The following is a 22756-nucleotide window of genomic DNA, read 5'->3' on the forward strand; positions in this document are numbered from 1 at the left end:
TCAGAACTTGCCATTTTTTTATGAAACGTCTTTCACCTGCATCACTTTCACTGTACCTCTTCCTATAGAATCTGCCTGCCCAGCTGAGTGTTTCCAGCATTCTGCATTTTAATTTTTTCTTTGTTATCTGTAATTTTTGATTGTCAGTAGCAATGCCATGACCACTGCTGCTGTTGCAGCATTTTGACATAGTGGAAGAAATGCTAACTTTGTCCACTGAACAGCCAATGGAGCTATCACCCAGTGTGGTTCTGAATCTGATAGTTTGGCGTTGCCTGTTGGAGCATTCTTCACATTACAGTGCAATCACACCCACTGCCCTGTTCTCCCTACCTTTTCCTCTCTTTCACTCTCCTTTCCCCTTTTTATCTCTCTCTAAGCTTCAGCAATTAAAGGAGATCGACATACTGTAAATGTCTTCCGTGTGATTTCTTCCTGGTTTTGTTAGGAGCAGCGTCCCAACATTCCTGGAGAGTCAGCAACCTTGCTCACACCTGAGTGTGAAATAGGCTCCAAGAGCAAAAGATGAATTGCAACCTCAGTGTTGCTCGTAATAGAGGTGCCGTTGTTGTTCTTTTATGATGCACATTACCACGCTAACATGTACATGTTGATGAGAAGAAACATTCGCTGCCTTGCTCATGCTTTTTGAGTTTAGGGGCTGTGTTAGTTGAAGAGAGAGGGGCTCTTAGAGGATTAGCTTCCCCTCCCCCTTTGAAGTGTTCCTCTGAGCTGTTTACAGGCCAACTTAATTACTAGCAGCTTGCTAGAGGTCCTGACTTCATTCTGTGTTTGTTTGTTCTGAGCAATCCGTTCTAGGACAGATTTGCCCCTTGGGTTGAAGGAATGTGAAGGCTGCTTCAGTGGCAGTTCCTAGTCACAGCTGTTATTTTAAGGAAAAATTTCACGCTCTGCTCTCTCTTCCCCACTGCTGGCAACCTTTTTATTTTACAGGTACCTAGAGCAGTACTTAAACTGGGCTGAGAGGCGGCAATAATCAGGCAACACTGTTCAGTTGCAAACTGCCTTTCTAATCAGCAGCTTTTATATTTTTCATTTGCAAATTTAACCCTTGTGGCCGAGATGGCTAGCCGCAGTTGCCGATTGAATGCAGTCCACAGTGAGGAAGTGGAAAAAGATGGGTGGGGGCTAGTTTCCCTGCCTGTCTGTTCTTTGGTATCTAACGTGCCTGGATGGCTCCAAATGCAGTTCTGGCTGGGCTAGAAATTTGCTAGTCTGCACGGGCAGAGCAAGTAAGGATGTACAGGCAATATTACTTCACTACTTGAAGGGTAAATTTTGTTTGTGCCATCTTAAACTGGTCCTAGTTCACTAATTCCTTTTGCTTCATGTAAATACAATGTCACCTTACAGGCTTTGCGAGGAGCAGTGTACTTTTGCATCAGCTATTTGTGTTTAATCCCTGCCACATCTGATCTGTGTTCCTGCACCTCTCTTACCCTGATCTTCCCATCTTCTTCAACCAGGAGTTCTCCCTCATTCTTTCCTGAGTCCTTCTACACATTTCCCTCACTTTTCCCCTATTTTTGCTGATTCATAACGTGCAATCGTACAGAACGTGAAGAAAGCCTTGGGCCTAGGATATACTGCACATGCTGACCATAATGCCAAATATAATCTGTACATTAGCCAGCACGTGGTTTATATCCCTCAGTTTTTTGCCTTCATAAGCAATGGAAAATATTGGCAGAGCTCAGGAAACATCCAAGTAGCAGTTCCTCGCCCAGTGTGCCTGGATGTTGGGCAAATTCTGGTGCTTGCCCATTGTCTACACTTGGACACCAATTCCAGCCAGGGTGCATGATTGTAAGCAAGGACTGGAGTTGAACTCGCTTCTCATGCTTCCTTAGCCTGAATTATTCAATGAGACCCCACTACAGTTGGGCTGAAATGATTAAACTTGAGCAAAGGTGGCACCGTGCTATCTTTCTAACCTGCCTGGCAGCAAATGCCAGCGTGGTACAGATGTAGAGCCTTTATGTTTTGAACCAGGATGTTTGATCCAGTCTGGTATTTGAGCACATAATATGGACAGAAATTGCACTGCTGTACCAGGGAATGCTGCATTACTACAGTGCCTCTTAGTGATTCATTCTGATATAGAAGTTCATGTTGAAAGGTAACATTCCCCCTTCAATCACCAGCACCAGCGATGAATATATCTTTAGTGCTTATGGGATCCTGGTGTGCACAACCTGCTTTCCATGTTTGCCTGAATTAAGTACTTCAAAAATAATTTATTGAGCTTGTTATGGTACTGCACCTCCATCTTAGGAGTTATCTTCTAGCAATGACTGGTCCACCAATGCCTTTGGCACAGCTGGTAGATTCACCACCTCAAACTTTAGATATCTGCGTTAACTCTTGAACTTGGGTATTGTCCATATAGAATTTGCACATCCTCCCTATGATGTGTGTTTTCTCCGAAATCTCAAAAGATGTGAAATTTGGTAACTGTAAATTGCAGCTACTGGGCAGGTGAATGATAGAATCTGGGGTGAGTTGATTAAAATGTGCAGAGAATCGAAATGATTTAAACATAGGATTAGTGTGAATGAATGGTTGATGCTCGGCACAAAGTTAGTGGATCAAAGGGCTGTTTAGATGCTCTAAGCCTCCATGCCTTGCCATATTGATTGGGCCTGTCCTTTGCTCCGTTGTTGGTGTCAGTATTACAAAGTCTTTGAGTCCATTTTTCTGTGTGTAGTGCTTTGTCTGAAAAAGTGCCAGTGAAGACTGACTTTTGAGCTGCAGTCATAATGCCATAAGCTTGGATGTAGAAAAAACCCTTTATGGAAAAAGTAGTTCAGTTCTTCAGCGTGTAATTTATTTTAAGACTGCTGGTTTCTGAGGTCATCTGAGGACCTGCTAATTGAGAGGTAATGTTGCAGCTATACAGGACCCTGGTCAGACCCCACTTGGAGTACTGTGCTCAGTTCTGGTCGCCTCACTACAGGAAGGATGTGGAAAAGGATATAGAAAGGGTGCAGAGGAGATTTACAAGGATGTTGCCTGGATTGGGGAGCATGCCTTATGAGAATAGGTTGAGTGAATTCAGCCTTTTCTCCTTGGAGTGACGGAGGATGAGAGGTGACCTGATAGAGGTGTATAAGATGATGAGAAGCATTGATCGTGTGGATAGTCAGAGGGTTTTTCCCAGGGCTGAAATAGCTAACACAAGAGGGCATAGTTTTAAGGTGCTAGAGAGTAGGTACAGAGGAGATGTCAGGGGTAAGTTTTTTTATGCAGAGAGTGGTGAGTGTGTGGAAGGGGCTGCTGGCAGCGGTGGAGGCGGATACGATAGGGTCTTTTGAGAGACTCCTGGAGAGGTACATGGAGCTCAGAAAAATAGAGGGCTATGGTTAACCCTAGGTAATTTCTAAGGTAAGGACATGTTCGGCACAGCTTTGTGGGTCGAAGGGCCTGTAGTGTGCTGTAGGTTTTCTATGTCTCTAAGATATTTTCAGTTGTCAGATTTCTATGAACTATGTTTTGTTGCTGTATTGCTCTATGACCCTATAAATTTTAGATTGACACTAATAAGTCTGATAGGGAATTCAGAAACAACCAGGTGCTGTTGACAATGTAGAGGCCTGGAGCTCAGAGCCTGAAAGGATTTTGGAGGCAGGAACATTCACCATATTTAAGCAGAACTTATTTGAAGAGCCATAACTTAGCTGAATGGACAAACCCCTTACTTGGAGACTCTGAAACCATTGTTATTGTTGCCTTAGGTTGGGATTATGCAGAGAGCAGGGAAACTTGTGGCAAACCAGGGGGATTGATGGGTTAAAAATTGGCCCTAGTGTTGTGTAGGTTGTGTAGAATCTGGGTGAAAAGGAGCCAGATAACATGGAATTAATGTAAACGGATGCTTCATCATTGGCATGGATTGAAGGTCCTCCTTCCATGCTGTGATTTTTCCATTTCTTTTTCTGATTGTTGCTTCCAATTGACTGCTGACCAAGTGATGGAGCACAAGAGAAAAGAAAGAGAAGCAGGGGTATGTTATTTGGCTTCCTTCCCCCCCCCCCCCACCTCCACTATTCTACAATAGTGTCACTTTCCTGCACTTGACCCTGACTATTTCCCTTAATGTCCACAAAACTGTTGAACTCAATGACTGTTTCTTAGTTCTCACAATGTAGTAGTCCATTCATCCCATCAAGTCTCTGTCAGCAATCAGTGCAATTGCATCTGCCCCATTTCCCCCAACGGTTTCCCTCCAATCTATTTTGTCTCGGTGCCCATAACTCCAACCCACATGCAAGGCAGAGCCCCCACTGGTTCTTGGTGAGTTGATCTCAAAATAGGGGAAGAACTTTCTCTTCCTCTCTTTTCTGAAAGGCCAAACCTCTTATTTTGAGACTGTGGCACCATTGTTATTGGGTCCTTGAGCTGGGATTATACTGATTGGGTAGAGGATCTTGTGAGAACTGCATATGGGTGTTGGATGGGTTAAGTTACCCCTTAGTGTGTAGAATGTGTACAATCTGAAAGGTGTTAATGGAATGTCATCAGACAACATGCGATTAGTGTAAATGGATGCTTTATCATTGGTACGAACTTAAAATGAGCCAAAGGTCCTGTATCCAATAGTTATTAGCCCTCAATCATCTTCACTTGCCCCATCACTGAACTGTACCCACAACCTATGGACTCAATTTCAAGGACTCTTCATCTCGTTCTCAATATTTATTGCTTTATTATTATTATTTGTTTTTTGCATTTGCACAGTTTGATGTCTTTTGCACACTGGTTGTTGTCTATCCCTTTGTATGCAGTCTTTCATTAATTAGATTGTGTTTCTTTGTAATTACTCTGAATGCCTGCAAGAAAGTAAATCTCAGGTGATATATACTTTGATAATAAATTTACTTTGAACTTTTCCAGGAGAGAGAGGCTTAATCCAGTTGAGTGAATGAGACGTCACATTTTATTCATTTGGGAATAAGTGCATTGTGAGAATTCCCACCATTTATCGTGCTTCCCTTATTACCTTTGAACTGGCTGCCTTTATAGGTTATTTCAGAAAGTAGTTAAGAATGCTCCCACACTGCTGTGCTGTTTAAGTCGCATATTGACCAGATGCATGTCTCACCATGGAGATTTTGTGGTTACCACTACAAATGCTACCATTTAAATTCTGGATCTACTTAATCAACAGTGTTTACATTCCCCGATTTCTGGAGAGCAATTGGTACTCAGGATCATACTCTAGATATTTGGTCTGCTGTATTGTAATACTTAGCCGTTGGATGTTTGTTCTTGGGGAGAGTTGCCCAGTTTGGAATGTGTGTATTTGAAGGGGTGAGAACTGGAAACTGACCAGATGACACAATTAAGCATGCTAACAGCTGTAATTACAGCAAGAGTCCCATTCGGGATCCTGACCTGCATCAATCGCCTGTGGTCATCTGATCAATTAAAATGAAATAACCCAGTCAATCTGGTATTGATTTTGTTGTTTTTTTACGGATGGAGTTAAAATGTAGTAGAAGCCTATTATTCAGTGTTTCAGTATCTCATTGCTAATATTAGTCTAACTTTGGATCTTATAAAGAAAATCAGTTAGTATGATAAGAATTAACAAATGAAATGATTGTGTCATTCTGTGGAATACTTTTATATGCATCCCAAGTTCTGAGGGAGTGACCACGCATAATTGCACAGCACAGAAGGTAGTAATTCAGCCTATTCTACCACTGCTGGTATCTGAGAAAGCGGTCCCATTTTCCCATCAGTTTTTATCTCAAATTATTTAACCTTTTTTGTGATTACTGCATCTCTCTTTGTAGTGAGAAGAGAGCACGGCCTGGATGGCAGGGGTCCTCGATGATGGATACTGCTTTCTGGTGGCAGCGCTCCACGTAAATGTACGCAATGGTGGGGAGGGCTTTGCCTGTGATGGACAGAGCTGTATCCCCCACTTCCTGCAGACTTTTCTGTTCCTGGGCATTGGTGATCCCATAACAGGCCGTGATGTAGTCAGGATACTTCCCACTGTGCATCTTATAGAAGTTTGTCAAATCTTTTGGTGACGTGGAATCTATGCAACCTACTTTTCTTGGGTTCACACACAAATGGCTACCTCAGCTGGGTTAGAATCAGAACCCTCTATGAGCCAGCATCTTTGGGTGAAAAGGCTTCAAAACACAATGAAGGTGTCATTTCTGAAGTCACCTTAAGAATACTTCGAAACAAAGATTTTTGGAACCAATTTCCATACCAGGCTGTGATGTAACCAGTAAGCAATTCTGAACAATTTGGGTTGAGATCTAATGAAGGGCCTTGGCCCAAAATGTCAACATTTCCCTTCTCACAAATACAGTTTGACTCGCTCAGTTAGTTCTCTCTGTAGTTTCGTTTTTTTAAACTGTAACTGGGAAAGCATGCAGTCAGTGAAATCCCAACAGCAGAATGTGCATTGTGCACATGGATGCAGATTACACAATTAAGAGCAGACTTGTTGTTTCATTATGACCTCGTGTTAGCTGAAAGAATGAAGCTTAATCTGGATCAACCCATTGTGGTTTGTCAGCAGCTCTGTTTCCCAATGCTGCTCCAAGTTATTGCTCAAAGAAACAACAAAAAAAAACTTGCACAAACTGCTGCCTTTTGACTCTCTCCCAGGTCTTGTTTTTCCCCCTTGTTCCCATGACACAACTACATATCAATTAAATAAAAGCACACATGTGGGAGATAGCTTTAACTGGTGTATTCACATTGCAAAGAGAGAGAGCAATGCGCATGTGTAGACAACGATGCATGTACAGACAACAGATCAATACATAGTGCTAAAGTGTTGGGGGTGGGGAATCATTTCTGTAAAAGAAATAGTTCCATACATTGCTCTTCCTCCCCCTTTGGATTAATGCAACATAAACTGTATATGTACAAAACATTCAATTTCACTTTCGCAACCCATATTCCGAATAGACATGCTGTCACAATAACAGTCCCCATAACTAACTTCACAGTTCTAAAGATTCAGTCTTTTGGGTAGCGCCCTGTTTCTTTCAGGATAGAGCCTCTGGACGTGTGGAGTGGCATCAGGTTTGGTAGGTGCCTTGTCAGAATCAGGTTTGTTATCACCGGCATGTGACATGAAATTTATTAATTTAGCAGCAGCAGTTCAATGCAATACATAATTTAGCAGAGAGAGAGAAAAATAAAATAAAATAAATAATAATAATAAATAGACAGGTAAATCAATTACATATATTAAATAGAATTTTTAAAACGTGCAAGAACAGAAATACTGTATATTTTTTTAAAAAGTGAGGTAGTGTCCAAAGATTCAATGTCCATTTAGGGATCGGATGGCAGAGGGGAAGAAGCTGTTCCTGAATCGCTGAGTGTGAGCCTTCAGGCTTCTGTACCTCCTACCTGATGGTAACAGTGAGAAAAGGGCATGCCCTGGGTGCTGGAGGTCCTTAATAATGGATGCTGCTTTTCCGAGACACCGCTCCCTAAAGATATCCAGGGTACTTTATAGGCTAGTACCCAAGATGGTGCCAACTAAATTCACAACCTTCTGCTGCAGCTTTTGGTCCTGTGCAGTAGCCCCCTCTTACCAGACAGTGATGCAGACTGTCAGAATGCTCTCCATGGTCCAACTATAGAAGTTTTTGAGTGTATTTGTTGACATGCCAAATCTCTTCAAATTCCTAATAAAGTATAGCCACTGTCTTGCCTTCTTTATAACTACATCGATATGTTGGGACCAGGTTAGATCCTCAGAGATCTTGATACCCAGGAACTTGAAACTGCTCACTCTCTCCACTTCTGATCCCTCTGAGGATTGGTATGTGTTCCTTCATCTTCCCCTTCCTGAAGTCCACAATCAGCTCTTTCATCTTAGTGATGTTGAGTGCCAGGTTGTTGCTTTGGCACCATTCCACGAGTTGGCATATCTCACTCCTGTACGCTCTCTCGTCACCACCTGACATTCTACCAACAATGGTTGTATCGTCAGCAAATTTATAGGTGGCATTTAAGCTATGCCTAGCCACACAGTCATGTATATGTAGAGAGTAGAGAAGTTGGCTAAGCACAGACACCTGAGGTGTGCCAGTGTTGATCGTCGGGGAGAAGGATATGTTATCACCAATCCACACAGATTGTGGTGTTCTGGTTAGGAAGTTGAGGATCCAATTGCAGAGGGAGGTACGGAGGCCCAGGTTCTGCAACTTCTCAATCAGGATTGTGGGAGTAATGGTGTTAAATGCTGAGCTATAGTTGATGAACAGCATCCTGACGGAGGTGTTTGTGTTGTCCAGGTGGTCTAAAGCCATGTGGAGAGCCATTGAGATTGCGTCTGCTGTTGACCTATTGTGGCGATAGGCAAATTGCAATGGGTCCATGTCCTTGCTGAGGCAGGAGTTCAGTCTAGTCATGTCCAACCTGTCAAAGCATTTCATCACTGTCGATGTGAGTGCTACCGGGTGATAGTCTCAGACAGTTCTTGGTTTCCGATGTCACATTGCGGTCAGTGACATCATCACTGAGAGTTAAGCCTGGTGACTGTAGTGTGTCCATCTTGTTGGATGCAGTTGACTTAGGTGTGTTCTTTGGCTGAGTATCCAGTATTTGGTCCACGTGACGTCTCCATGTCTGATCTCCAATATCCACTGTGTACATTTGTGGTCCAGTTCTTGTAGCTATCCTACCGTGTGTCCACTTGTCTTCTCGGTAATCATGTGCTAGGTCTTCCTGTCCAATCTCAAAGTTCTTTGCTGATTCACTTGGCAAATGGCTGAACTGTTTATTCTGCACTTCCCTCCGTAGATCTGGTTTCGAGTAGTCTCAGATTCCTGCTCAAGAACTGCAATGCAGGTGATTGATTTGTTGTCACATGAACAGAGTTTCAATGCACAAAAAGGAAATTGTCCACCTTGTGCTGTAGGGTAATGCCCTCCTTGTCCAGCTCTTTAATGGACTTTTTGAAAGTTTGGATAAGCCTTCCTGCTAACCTACTCGATGCCGGGTGCAGAATAGTCAGAGTTCTTCTGATGTACTCACAATTTGTTGTATAAAGCTATTTCTGGTGAAGTTGGTCCTCAGAATGGAGAGGGTCTTTGCTGAGTCGGTAGACTTCATTGGTGTGAGCTCCGGCCACTCTGAGTGAGCATCCACAGCAATCGGAAACGATGGGCCAGAAGGTCAATATGTACTCTTTGCCATGGGCGTCATGATGCCTGTGAGGGTGCATTTTGAACTTTTTGGCATCCTGAACAGCTTTTGGCCAAGTCTTCAGTCTGTTTATCTATTCCCTTCTCAAACACTTTCTTATCAGCATTAAGCAGCTGTAACAGTCTCTGGTTAGTGCTACCATCTGGGTGGACATTGCCTGTTGATCTCACACTGAGAGTTTTGATCGAGTGCCAGTCTGGTTGGATTTTTCTCAACCATTCACGTCCAAAACGTGCTGGCCCGTCACTTTTCAATGCATAAACATATAACTGTTGCATTTGGCCTCCATACGTCACCTTCACTTTCAATCAATTTGGGGGACATTTTTTTCACCTGTTTAGGTCCTTAGCATCACTGAGGTCTTCTCTACTGGTATCTTAGAAAACAGTCTGTTGTAGTCAGACTCTGGAATTACGGACAAAGCTAACCCTATATCCAGCTCCATTTTCAGTTTTACACCGGACACATCTATTGTAATCCAGATGATTTTGTGATCTGCTTCAGTTATATTATGCAGTTCTAGGTGTGACAGTTCACCTTTGTCAGACTCTACGTCATCTGATTCTGTTTTACAGTCGGTAACTTTATGCATTTGCTTAGTTTTGTGTTTGAAACTTTTCACTCCGTTGTGCTTTTTGTCTGCCTCGCACACTCTCTCTACGTGACCTTGTCTGTGACTCTTTATGCAAACTTTTTCTTTGAACCAACTGTCATTTGCATCATGGGAGGATTTTCCACATTGATAACAACTTTGGCTTCTTGTACCATTCAGGGACATTTTGTGCATTTCATATTCTAACCTCCTTTTCTGTAGTCCTGTTGCATCCTTTGCTGCAGTCTCTAACGAAATTGCAATGGTCAATGCCCATTCTAAGGTTAGGTCTCTTTCGGATAGTAACCTCTTTTGAGTGCTTTGACTATGCCTGTCACATACAAGCCTGTCCCTTTATGCATCAGAAAGTCCATCTTTAAAGTCACAGTACTGGGCAAGTTTGCGCAGTTCTGCAATGTATTCAGAAAGGCTTTCATCTTTTGACTGGTTCTTTTTGTAAAATCTAAATTTCTCAACTACTACCAGCAGCTTAGAGCTCAAGTGATTTTTTAAAACTGTAACAATTTCTTCGAACATCTTGTTTGATAGAGTGTTTGTTTTAAAGCGCCAGAACTGTTCACCAAGTACAAGTGTGAGGGGGTAGAGCTTTGCTGTTTGGGAGGGGGGAGGGAGCAGAGGCTTGCCTATCTATAGGAGCAAGGACACTTATTGGGTCTGGACATTGGAAGAGCCAGGCCCTGCCTTTGGAGGTAGTGTGCTGTGTGGATCAGGACCTTGATTTTTTTTTGGGTTGAAGTTGATGGGACATGTGGCATTAGGGCTGGGCCTGTTTGGGATGGGATTTTGTTGGTTGGAGCAGTTTTCAGTGGGATTTGGGCTGGTGTTTGGAGCCTGTGCTGTTTGGGATGGAGTTTACAGTGGGGTTTATGGTCTGGGGTATTTGGGGTGGGGTTTAGGCTGAGGATATTTGGAGCTGGGGCAGTTGGCAGAGTTTGGGGTGGGTTTATGGGCTTGCATGTTTGGGGCAAGGTTTGTGGGCAGAAAGTCTGAATTGGAGATGTGTTTGGGGCTAGGTGCATGAATTTGGGGTGGGGTTTGACCTAATAGTTTGGAGCTGGGGCTGTTTAGGATGGGCTGTATGGAGTTGGTGCTGAGGCTTTGGGAAGGGGTATGGTGGCTATGGTACGGGACTGGCAATCAACAGCCCAGTGTCCTGCCTGTTGGGAAAGGAATGGAGCCTGGAATTGGGATGAGAGAGGGGGCCAGGTTTCAGCTGTCCCATCCTTTAGCAATGGTGCAGTATTTAGTTTTTTACATTCTCCTCCTGAAGGTGTTAACTCAAAGGATTTATATTCATGGTTGATGGTGACATTACAGCACCTTCATCCGGTCACCACATATTTCTTTACAAAGGACATTAGCCAATTTTGGCTCTCAGAACAATCTCATCAATCCAGTTTCTCTATTTATTTCCTCATAACCGCTACTCTCCCATATGCCCAGCTATCACTTAGTTTGGCCTACAGGAAGTAATTTATGTAGCCATAAACCTGTGAACATGTCCTTTGAGATGTGGGTGAAAATTGAGGAAACTCACAAATTCCATGCAGGCAGCACCGGAGGTCCGGTTCAAACCTGTGGCAGTGAGGTAGCAGCACTACCTGCTGTGTGCCACTGCTCAACATTTCGGTGTATGAGCCCAGTGGGCTGGTTTTCTTAAATGCCTCCTTCGCCCAAGGGCACTGAAGCTAAAGGAGAAGCTTTTAAGGTGGCCATATATTCTACAGAATTATCACAGTGCTTCACAGATGGCTGAAGGGTAACCATAACCTTTGTGTCTCTGTGTTGTAAAACAACTAGTTTAAAGCAAATTTATGAGCAAAAGCTCCTTTTTAAACATTCCTCTGTGATTGGATATTAGTACATTTGCATTAAAACTGTAGTTGGAAGGCTATGGAACATTTGTGTTTTAATGCAACTTCATGATATCTCGGTTCTGAAGAGGTGTGTGTTGGGGGGGGGGGGTGGAGTTTCAAAACACAATGCCCCTCCACTCCGAGGAGGTTTTCTTTGCTGTCACCCCTGAAGGCTTTTACAGTTATGTGCACAATTGGTAGATTAACTGCTCCTGTTACAGCTTCCCAACAAAAAGTCTGGGTAATGTGGCCCATGAGAAGCCTAGCTAGATGCATTCTGGATCCAGTAGTCTTCTATCCAATTTAATTTCTTTTATCCCTTTTCACTCTTAAATGTGCTGATTTCAGATGGAAGCCTCATCTTGTTTCAACCATGTTTGGCTTTTGTTTTTCTTAAAACCAAATACAGAATTCATCAGCCTTTTCGTGTATCATTACAGTTTCATTCCTTTTAGCAAAAAGTCACAGATGGAGATTAAAAATGAGGTCACTCACTCTAAGGCGTAAATACTAATTGCATAGAATTAATCAGATCATGGATGTAGAAATTAGCTATTCAGCCCCAATGATCTGTGCTTGTGTTAGTTTACCACCCGAAAGGGCCACATGAATGGTACAGTCCTAATGGTTGTACAGAAAGTAACTAACTAGAACTGAAAGTATTGACTATAAATGTAAGAATGAAGAGGAATTACAAAGTTTCTATAAATAATTTTGAAACAATGAATAAAGTTCATCCTGTATATAAAAATAATGTTCCACATGAGCCTCCTCCACCCTTGTGCTCTATCTCACAGCTTTTGTCCTGTTAGTATTGCTCTCAATAGGTTTGTCTAATTCCTAGCTTATCCTTCAATTCCAGCATTCTGACTTAAAGGTTGTCTTTTCTTGTCACATGTACATCAAAACATACAGTGAAATGTGTCGATGACCATTGCAGTCGGAGGATGGGCTCTGGGTTGCCAGCTTCCACAATTTTCTAACCCTTACTAGTCCGTATGCATTTGGAATGTGGGAGGAAACCGGATCATCCTGAAGAAAACCACGTAGGTGGTCATGGGGAGAATGTACAAACTCCTTGCAAACAGTGGCAGGAATTGGACCCCTATTGCTGGTGCTATAAAGTGTTGCATTAGCCACTATGACACTATGCCTCCAGCTAAGGCCACAGAGAGTTGGATCAACGGTCTGCTGCCCTGTATGGCTCAAGTGGTTGTGCATTAAATTGACTTCTGTAATACCTCAGGAAGGAATTTTTTGGTCATTTTTACTGTGGAAAAGCTAGCCAGTTAAAGTCTCACTCGATTGATCACCACACGTTTTCTGACCATCAGCGCATCAGGAGCTTTGCAACTCTAATTCTGGCCTCTTGTTGTTCCTTGATTGCCAATTGGTGCACTTGCTTATGACCTGGTAAACCTTTCAGTTCTCCTGTCGTCCTCTGTCAAACTTTCACATACCCGAGCTTAATATTGCGCTATGTGTCAAAGTCTGTTTGAGAGAAGTACCAGCCAAGGCTGATAACATGCAGTTACTATAAATATTTATTTGTTGATATGGATATAGTGGCCAAAGGACCAGTTTCTGTGCGGGATGACATTGACTCATCTTCCCATGAAACACAGTGATGAAGATGGTTTGACAAACTTCTATAGATATGTGGTGGAGAGTATATTGACTGTTGGCATCACGGCCTGGTTAGGAAACATCAATGCCCTTGAATGAAAAATCCTACAAAAGGTAATGGATTTGGCTGAGTACATCACAGGTAAATCTCTCCCCACAATTGAGCACACCTACATGGAGCGTTGTCGCAGGAAGGCAGCATCCATCATCAGGCACTCCCACCATCCAGGCAATGCCCTCTTCTTGCTGTTGCCATTGGGGGAAAAAGGTACAGGAGCCTCCAGACTCTCACCACCAGGTTAAGGAACAGTTATTACCCCTCAAACTTCAGCTCTTGAACCAAGAAGGATAACTTTGCTCAACTTCACTTGCCCCATCATTGAAATGTTCCCACAACCAATGATCTCACTTTAATAACTTTTTTATCTCTTCTTGTGATTTATTGCTCAGCATTTATATTTGCATTTGCACAGTTGTCTTCTGCACTCTGGTTGATCTTTCACTGATTCTATTATAGTTACTATTCTATAGATTTGCTGAGTCTGCACACAAGGAAGTGAATCTTATGGTTGTATATGATGATATATGTACTTTGATAATAAAATTTACTTTGTACCCTGAACATATGCTCTCCATTTAGTTACTTTGCAACACAATAAAAAGCTCTATCTGGCTCTTCCTATTGACTATTAAATTGTGCTGGCATTTTCAGGTTTGGAAGCCAGGAACATGCTGAGTTAATGCCAATAAGTGCTGGAGGAGCTCAGCGGGCTGAGTCCCCTCATCTAGCCACTGATGAAGGGTTGTGACCCAAAATATTAACTGTTCATTTCCCTCCAAAGATGTTGTCTGATTTGCCGAGTTCCTCCTGCACTCTTTAGGTTGCTCCAGATTCCAGCATGTGTGGTCTCTTACCCCTCCAACATGTTGAGTCATCTGGGGATTTGGCAGTGAAATAGTTAACTTTAATTCCCCTATTGACAATGGGGAGATCCTACCAGGTTTCTGCTTCAAAATGCCCTTCCCGTGGGAGTAGTATGCACATCAGATGGAATTAAGATTGGATGTGATTTCTCCATAGTGATCACCCAACACCACTGACCCAGATCTCTCATATAAAGAATGAACAAATGGAAAAAGTTAAAACATGCTAGGGAAGTGATGGAGGATGGAATGAACTTGAGCAACAAAATTAACCAGTGATAGAAGAGACGTAACTCCACCATGGATGGTCCCAAGCTCAGCTGTGAAAGGAGGAGGGTTGGGTATGGGACCAGCAACTCATCCTGTAAAAGCCCAGAGCTACAGAAATGCCAACAGAAGCTCCAAAGACCTCATCCCTGGGAGAGGAAGGATACACCAAGAAGATGAGCTACACCTGGGGATAGCTCGATAGACAGGCCGAGGATGGAGGTCCCTGGTGAGGTATTGTCAGTGGCCTATGCCTACTGAGGTAGGGGTGATAGGGATTAAGAAGAAGAAGAAGGGATATCTTAATACCCCAACACACAGGTTTATACACTTTATTAGGCCCACCTGCTCATTAATACAAATATCTAATCAGCCAATCATGCGGCAGCAACTCAATACATAAATACATGCAGACATGGTCAAGAGATTCAATAGAATGGGGAGTGACTGTGGAATGATTGTTGGTGCCAAATCGGGTGGTTTGAGTATCTCAGAAACTGCTGATCTCCTGGGATTTTCACACACAGCAGTCTCTGGAGTTTACAGAGAATAGTGCAAAAACAAAAAAAAAATCCAATGAGTGGCAGTTCTGTGGGTGAAAAAACCTTGTTCATGAGAGAGGACAGTGGAGAATGGCCAGACTGGTTCAAGCTGACAGGAAGGTGACAATAACTCAAATAACCAATGCTACAACAGAAGTATGCAGAAGGACATCTCTGAATGAACAACACATTGAACCATGAAGTGGATGGGCTACAGCAGCAGAAGACCACAAACATACACTCAGTGGCCACTTTATCAGGTACAGGAGGTACCTCATAAAGTAGCCACTGAGTATACATAAAAGTTTTGAATTTGTGACAAGGACTATAGTGAAAACAATGCTACTTCTTAAAAACGGTTCATCACCAAAAACTACTTGCACAAGGATGACGACATTTTTAGAACATTCTCAAATAGCCCGAGGTAGTGGACATGGTTTGGAAATAAAGGTTTCAGTGATGAAATGGTGGATAATTTAAAGGGGGAGGAGATAGGGAACAAATTACAGTTTTTCTTTGCTCACTCCCCTGAGGGATAGGACAACACTGTGAGCACATTGTTTGTGCTGAGGTTGAATGGCTGATTGCAATGTCATGTGGTTGGTTTTCTGTGGCCTTGTTGCTCTTGTGGTTGTTCTTGTAATTGTTTGAATTTTAGCACATCTCGCAATGTCTTTCTCAATCGGCAGTTGGTGCAGTTCCGTTTATTTCATTTGATAAGTGTATGAGGACTGGAAGGGAGAGCCCCTCCTTGTTCAGCAAGCACACACACAGTTGGAATTTAATCTTGACCCTCCAATTTTTTCCCCCCCATGTAGAGCTGTGATTGAGGGGTTGGATTCAAATGTCCATGGAATAAAAGATCAGTTTCAGACTGGGATCTGAATGTTAAGCTCTATAAACTGGGCTTCTGGCTGCAGGTTTTCCTCTGAACAGGTGAACGAAAAAAAAAAACAACTGCAGAAACCACAACGTTGTTATGGCATTGTCAGTGAAGTTAATGTTGGAAATGAGCTTGTGGGCCAGTAAGAGGTGAAGGGTCTTCTCCAGAATTTGGCACCAAATCAGCTCTTTATCTGGCCTTTGGTGTTATGCCGACTGTGGTGTCCACCCAGCTAATTCCAATTTCCTGTGTTAGCCCCATATCACTTTAAGCCTCGCCCCTCCTGTGATGGACAGGAAGGCTCTGCAGTGGACCAATGCAACCTACCCACCATCAAGGAGATGTATATAGAAAGGTGCTGGAAAAGGGTCAATGACATCATGAAGCATACCACCCATCCTGCTCATGGACTGTTCTTCTCATTACCATCAGGGAAGGAGCTATGTAGCATTTATGCCAGGATCACCAGACTTAAAAACTGTTGCTTTCCCCAAGAAGTAAGGCTGATCAACACCTCCACCCACTAACCCACCCCTCCACCATCATTACTTAATCATCTCCTGTCAGTCACCTTATTTACAGATACTGTTGTACCTAGCGTCACATTATGGGCATACAATTATTGTGTTTTTTGTTATTATTGTGTTCTTTTTGTGCTGCATCTGATTTAGAGTGATAATAATTTTGTTCTCTACTTGTGTACTGGAAATCATATTAAATCTTGAATCTGTATTCATCCAAATAGTTAAATTACAGTATTGTACCTGCCTCGACCACTTTTCCTGATAGCTAATTCCATATACTGTTGGACCTTTTCTGTATGACGCTCTGGTTCTTGTTTATACTGTAACATTACATCAATTTTGAACTTTCCTTTGCTAAGCATTCTGGGCTGTACTGAAGAATATGCAGATGAAGTTTCAAAATGATGTAACATTACAGTATAGACAAGAACCAAAGTGTCATACAGAAAACGTACGACAGTATATGGAATTAGCGATCAGGAAAAGTGGTTGAGGCAGGTACAATACTGTAATTTTAGTATTTGGTTCAGTCCTTCAAGTTGTCCCCAGGTGTAGCCTTCCGCTCTTAGGGATGAGCTCTTTGGAGCTTCTGTTGCCGTTTCTGTAGCTCTGGGTTTTTACGGAATGGGGTTACTAACCACACGCCCATCCTTCCTCCTTTTGCAGCCAGCCTTAAGACCGTCCATGGTGGAGTTGCAAAATGAATGGAAGCTTCTTTGCATTGTTCAGCCTCTAGGCCACTTCCTTGTGCACTGTCACTAACTCTGATTAACACTTGTCACTCTTCCGTTCACTCAGTCTTGAATGCTCTTGCCTGTTCATATTCTTGCTCTTTTCTTTAAAGCTCATTGGATGCTAATAAGTTATGTGGTAAGCTTCACTTCTATGTCTCTGTCAGTGTTGTGGTCACACCTCACCACCCTCCAGTTGATCTGGCCATTTTCCTGCTTGAAATCTTCTCAATACATGTGTCCTCTGATTGGTGGGAGGAAGAAGAGGTATAATGAGCATAACTGTGACTCTTCCCTAGAGAGACCGCTGTAGCAGAGAGACTAACTTTGTTTAAACTGTAGAAAGGTTCCCTCCTACAGGCTTTGTTTTAAAAAGGCTGTAGATGCTGGGAATCCAAAATTTGGAAAGAAAACATGTTGTGGCAGAAAAACCTCAGTAGACAGTATCTGCGTAGAGTGAGGGTGACAACGTTCTGACTCAATAACCCTTCATTGTCAGGGTCTTGGTTTTCCTCAACCAATTTTTTTTTCTCCACCAAATTGATGAGAAATACAGCAAATATTTATGGAGGCGTGAGATCTTATTTTTGTATTTAGAGATACCAAGTGGAACAGGCCATTCTGGCCCTTGGAGCCATGCCACCCAGCAACCCCTGACAACCCTGATTTAACCCTAACCTAATCATGGAACAGTTTACAATGACCTGTTAACCTACCTGGTATGTCTTCGGACTGTGGGAGGAAACCGGAGGACCTGGAGAAAACGCATGCATTCCACGGAGAGGACGTACGGAGACTCATTTCAAGGGATGCCAGGATTCAACTTTGAATTCCAACACCCTGAGCTGCAATAACGTCATGGTGACCGCTACGCGACTGTAGTGCCCATCAGCGCACACAAAATGCTGGAGGGACTCAGGAGGTCAGGCAGCATCTTTGGAGGGAAATAGACATTCGACATCAGGACTGATGAAGGGTCTCAGCCTGAAATGTGGATTGTGTCTTTCCCTCCAAAGATGCTGCCTGGTTTGTTGAGTTCTCCAGCATTTTGTTTGTGTTGGCAAGTATTTACGTTTTGCAGGTGCATCAGTCTTATTGGGAGCAGTTTCAAATGATGAATCTGGAGAACTGGTCAGCATCGAAGCAAGTTGATTGACATACAGTATATCTTTTCAATCTGTCCCTATAGTGCATTTAAAATGCCTAACAACAATGAACCATGATGTAAGCAAGGAGACATGAGCAGTTCTGGTGAACATCTGTTGCAAGTGTCTGAAGAGGCCGTGTTTGATGGCTTTAGTTGCACATTCCAATCGCATTATCCTGACACGCTCTTTCCTTGTTTTGCTGTAGGAAGATGCACAGTGGGATGAAGACCTATGGATGCGAACTTTGTGGTAAACGGTTTCTGGACAGCTTACGGCTAAGGATGCATCTCCTTTCACACTCAGGTAATATGTGGCTCATGTAGTCTTTTCCTCAATTCTTTAATGCATGCATATACAGAACTGTGCAAAAGTTTGAGGCACATGTCTATAGCTAGGGTGTCTAAGACTTTTGCATAGTACTGTAGTAATTCTATATATTACACTGTACTACTGCAGCAAAAAAATGTCATGATATATGAGTGATGATAAACTTGAATCTGATATTGGTCTCTATTGTGGACTGAGAGTGGGAAGGGGACAGGGAGAGGGGCATCACGGTTGGGAAAAAGAGAAGGGAGATGGGAGAGAGCAGGAAGCACCAGAGACACATTCTGTAATAATCAATAAACCAATTGTTTGGAATCAAATGACCTCATTTAGTGTCTTAGGACTGGGCGTGTCTGCACCTGCACCATCCCCACCCCTTTCTCTGCCGCCTGCCTTGTACCCCTCCCATAGCACTCCACCCTTGCCATTCCCAACATCCTTCACTCCTATCAGATTCACAAACTCGCTCCACATTGAGAAATACGGTACTCTGCAAAGGTCTTAGGCACCTAAGCTATATATATGTGCCCAGGACTTTTGCATACCGTTGTACAAGGAGAATTTGCGCAACTTTAAAGTGAAAAGTGAGCCGTGGTATGCTGTGTGTGTTGCCGTGCGTGCTTCAGCTCTCCCCTCCCTTCCCTGTGGCTTGTGCTGGCTGATGCTGCATGTTGTTGTGGACCTGGCCAATTGCCAACTTGGGCTCAATGCCAAGCCTGTGGGTACAGTATGTACAGTGAGTCTTGAGCCAAATTTGTCACAGACTAGAGGGAGGAGGCAGTGGGTTTCCTGTTCTGTAAACAAAACAGTTTTGATTTTTTTTAAAAATGTAATTGAGTAAAACATATTTAAGTTTTAAAAACATAATTTTTTATACATTGAAGGACACTTTTTAGCTAATGAAACCTTTCTTTTGAGCAGTGATAATAGTGTGATTTGGCAGATTTATGTATGACAAGATCCCCCACAGCAATGTGTTGACTGCAGGCTGTATTTTTCTCCACATGTTGGTTGAGGGAGAAAAGAATAAAAAGGATGCGTGCGTGGATTGAAATGAAACCAAGTTAGAGGGGACTTGGGTAAACAACAGAACCAATAGACTGAATCTCACGTATCTGTGCAGTGAAAGCTGTGCTTCACTGTGATATTGACCAACAGTGGATTTTGAGATGATCTGCATTCAAGAATGAGGAATAAATAGAATCATTAGTACATTCTGACTTGTGTAATACTATTTCCATAGTAAGGTTTCAGTGAGTGGGGGAAGCTGTGTTCTGGTTATACACTCCTGTCAGCTCTGTCTCCAGTGGGACAGAAGTATAATGCAATGATTTAACAGAGGCAATTCTTATCTGTAGATAAGCATGTATAATAAATATGACAGGAATTATTTGGCAATTACATGATACTTTAATTATATAAAAAACTAACTTTTAGTGAGCCTTCAGTACAATTTTTAGCTGCTGAGCTTGTAATTGCGCTTGGTCAAGTCTTTCAAAGGCCACAATTCAAGTCTTGTCTCAATACTCACGGAGTATAGTTTAAAGCAACCTGCTTCTTGGTTTAATTTGCTCACCTGAACTTCATTCAGGGCTTTTGAGTGCGCTACCTGGTCTAATGTCCTCGGTGCAGAATTACAAATGTACATTGTCAGGAAATGCTGCTTGTGGAGCAGGTAGCAGGTGTGGCTGCGGTGTTGCTGCAAATAAGCTTTTTGTTGCACCTACGCATATGCGCATGTGACAACCTCAGCTTCGGCATCATGGAAGTCTTGGTTGTTGTCATGCCAACATCCCCTGCTGACAATAACTTTATGGGACCCTAATAATTATGTCAGGATGTATTAACCTCTAACCAGAGGTAAAAGTATGTTGAGTTGCTAGCAAGATGGGATATCATGTAAATCTAAGGTGTTTCACTTCACATCAGCTTCTTTTATCAAATCCAATTCAGGTACTTTGGTCAGTATGCTTTATTGTTGTACACAAGGCAATCATACCACATTGCCTCATTCCAATGATCGCTTCTCTGAGGTCTCCACTGGTCAGCATGGGCCATGGATGTTGCATCCTAGCTGTCCAGATACGCAAGCCAGGACAGTGTGACATGGAGGGCAGCAGGCTTCCCCTCCTCCACGCATCTGATGAGCCCAAAGTATGGGAGAGAGAGACCGATACAATTTAGCAAGAGCGGTGTTGCGTGAGTTGCCAGTCAAAGTACCCGCTAAGGTGTGTGAGCGCGCGCACGCACGCATCTTTTGCTGCTAGCGCACAAAGGAGTTTAAACTGCGCAAAAAAGTTTGTCATCCTCTACCTCGTTGGCATGTTAAGTATATTTCACAATCGTACACAATCACATTTCCTTTTCCGGTTTGCGATGATTTGTCTGCAGATTTTAGAACTGGCTTATTGAGAGTTTTTAAATTGAAGAAATTATTGATTCACTGTGTCAAATTCCAAAGAAGCAAAGGGCGTGAAGCGCAAAAGAACTGCTCGTTCATTTACAGCAGAATGCTCAATGAAACAGTAGAAACTGCTCCACTGAAAGCTCATGAGGTCAGGAACGTGCAGCTATGAGAAATATTTATGTACAATACAGAAACTGGTGTGACCTGTGTATGTTGTCGTGATGCAAAAGTTGCTGAAGAATTTGCAAGTGGGAAGAAGTGGAGAGATATTTGCAAACTTGAGCTTCTAAAGCATCATTTAGCAAGCAAATCACATATGGACTCTGTGCAAAAGCTCTGGTGATAAAAATCCTTATTACCCATGACAGGCCTGCTACTTGTGTTTTGCGAGAGTGCAGATGAATGAGAGCAAAAACGATCAAATCCAGGGGAGATCACAGTTCATACTGACAGTGTTTTGCTAGCTGATAAAATGAATACCTCTATATTGATTTGAAAACATTCAGTGTGCATGTGTTGTCACAGGGCCAAAAATTGCACAGCACAAGATTTTTGCACACACTGATCATTACAGATTAGAGGGAACATTGTTGCCAGTCAGCATTGAACTCAACATAGGACTGGCTTAGGTACTCCAGCTCTGGAATTTTCCCTTTGGGTTTGCTCCTGAAGCGTTCTTCATGAGTGGGTACAGCCACAAGGCAGCGGAGGTTTGAGATCAAACAACACACACAAAATGCTGGTGGAACACAGCCGGCCAGGCAGCGTCTGTAGGGAGAAGCACTGTCGACGTTTCGGGCCGAGACCCTTCGTCAGGACTAACTGAAAGGAGAGATACTAAGAGATTTGAAAGTAGTGGGGGGAGAGGGAAATGCGAAATGATAGAAGACCAGAGGGGGTGGGATGAAGCTAATAGCTGGAAAGGTGATTGGCGGTTTGAGATCAGAGTTTTTCCCTCTCTGAGATGAGCTGCCAACCACAGCTGATAAGACCCACCTGCCGGAAGCAACTAGTTATACGACTTCAGTAACCCACCTTTGCCTGTTCTCCCATCAGAAGAAACGGTTCTGCCAGGGTTAATAGATTAGCCACGTGTGAAAGCCAGGAGCTGGACTTGGTTGTCAGAGGCTATTTGAGGTACACTCCTTTGGGAGCATTTAATAGGTAGTAGGAGCTTATCTATGCTACCACCCCCCACTCGCCAACTATAACAGCCTTAAGGAACTATTTCATTGATTTAAAGCAAAGGCCTGTGTTTAATTGGTGGCTGCTGATTCTTAAGCCCATTACCCCTACAGGGATATAGGCCAACAACAGCAGCTCACCAGAGTTTTCTGTCACGGGCCAGTAGATGGTTGATAGGCCCTGTGGCTCCTGATTTCATATGTTCTCTAGGTGAAGATCTTTCCCCTACCAGAAATGAGGTCTTTGGAACTTCTGCTGGTGTTTCTGTAGCTCTGGGTTTTTACGGGGTGGGGTTGCTAGCCCCACGTCCAACCCTCCTCCTCTCACGGCCGGGCTTGAACGGTCCGTGGCGGAGTTTGGCATTTAGTGTTCGGTTCCAGTTTCTCTTGAGAATCAGAATCAGGTTGTGACATTTGTTAACGTAGCAGCGGCAGTTCAATGCAATATATAATATAGAAGAGAAAAAATACAAAATAAAATAATAATAAATAAGTAAATCAATTACAG

At 43.0% G+C, this 22756-nt stretch overlaps 1 protein-coding gene across 2 annotated transcripts in view; it reads left to right on the forward strand.

Moving 5' to 3' along the window:
• zbtb16a (zinc finger and BTB domain containing 16a) overlaps positions 1-22756 on the forward strand; it is a 249859-nt gene that overhangs the window by 77680 nt on the left and 149423 nt on the right. For both annotated transcript variants that reach the window (XM_073030014.1, XM_073030015.1), the window contains exon 3: positions 18536-18633. In XM_073030014.1, coding sequence (XP_072886115.1) covers positions 18536-18633 — 98 coding nt within the window. The remainder of the gene's footprint in view (positions 1-18535; positions 18634-22756) is intronic.

Source organism: Hemitrygon akajei, chromosome 26 (assembly GCF_048418815.1).
Source record: "Hemitrygon akajei chromosome 26, sHemAka1.3, whole genome shotgun sequence".
Lineage (NCBI taxonomy): Eukaryota > Metazoa > Chordata > Chondrichthyes > Myliobatiformes > Dasyatidae > Hemitrygon > Hemitrygon akajei.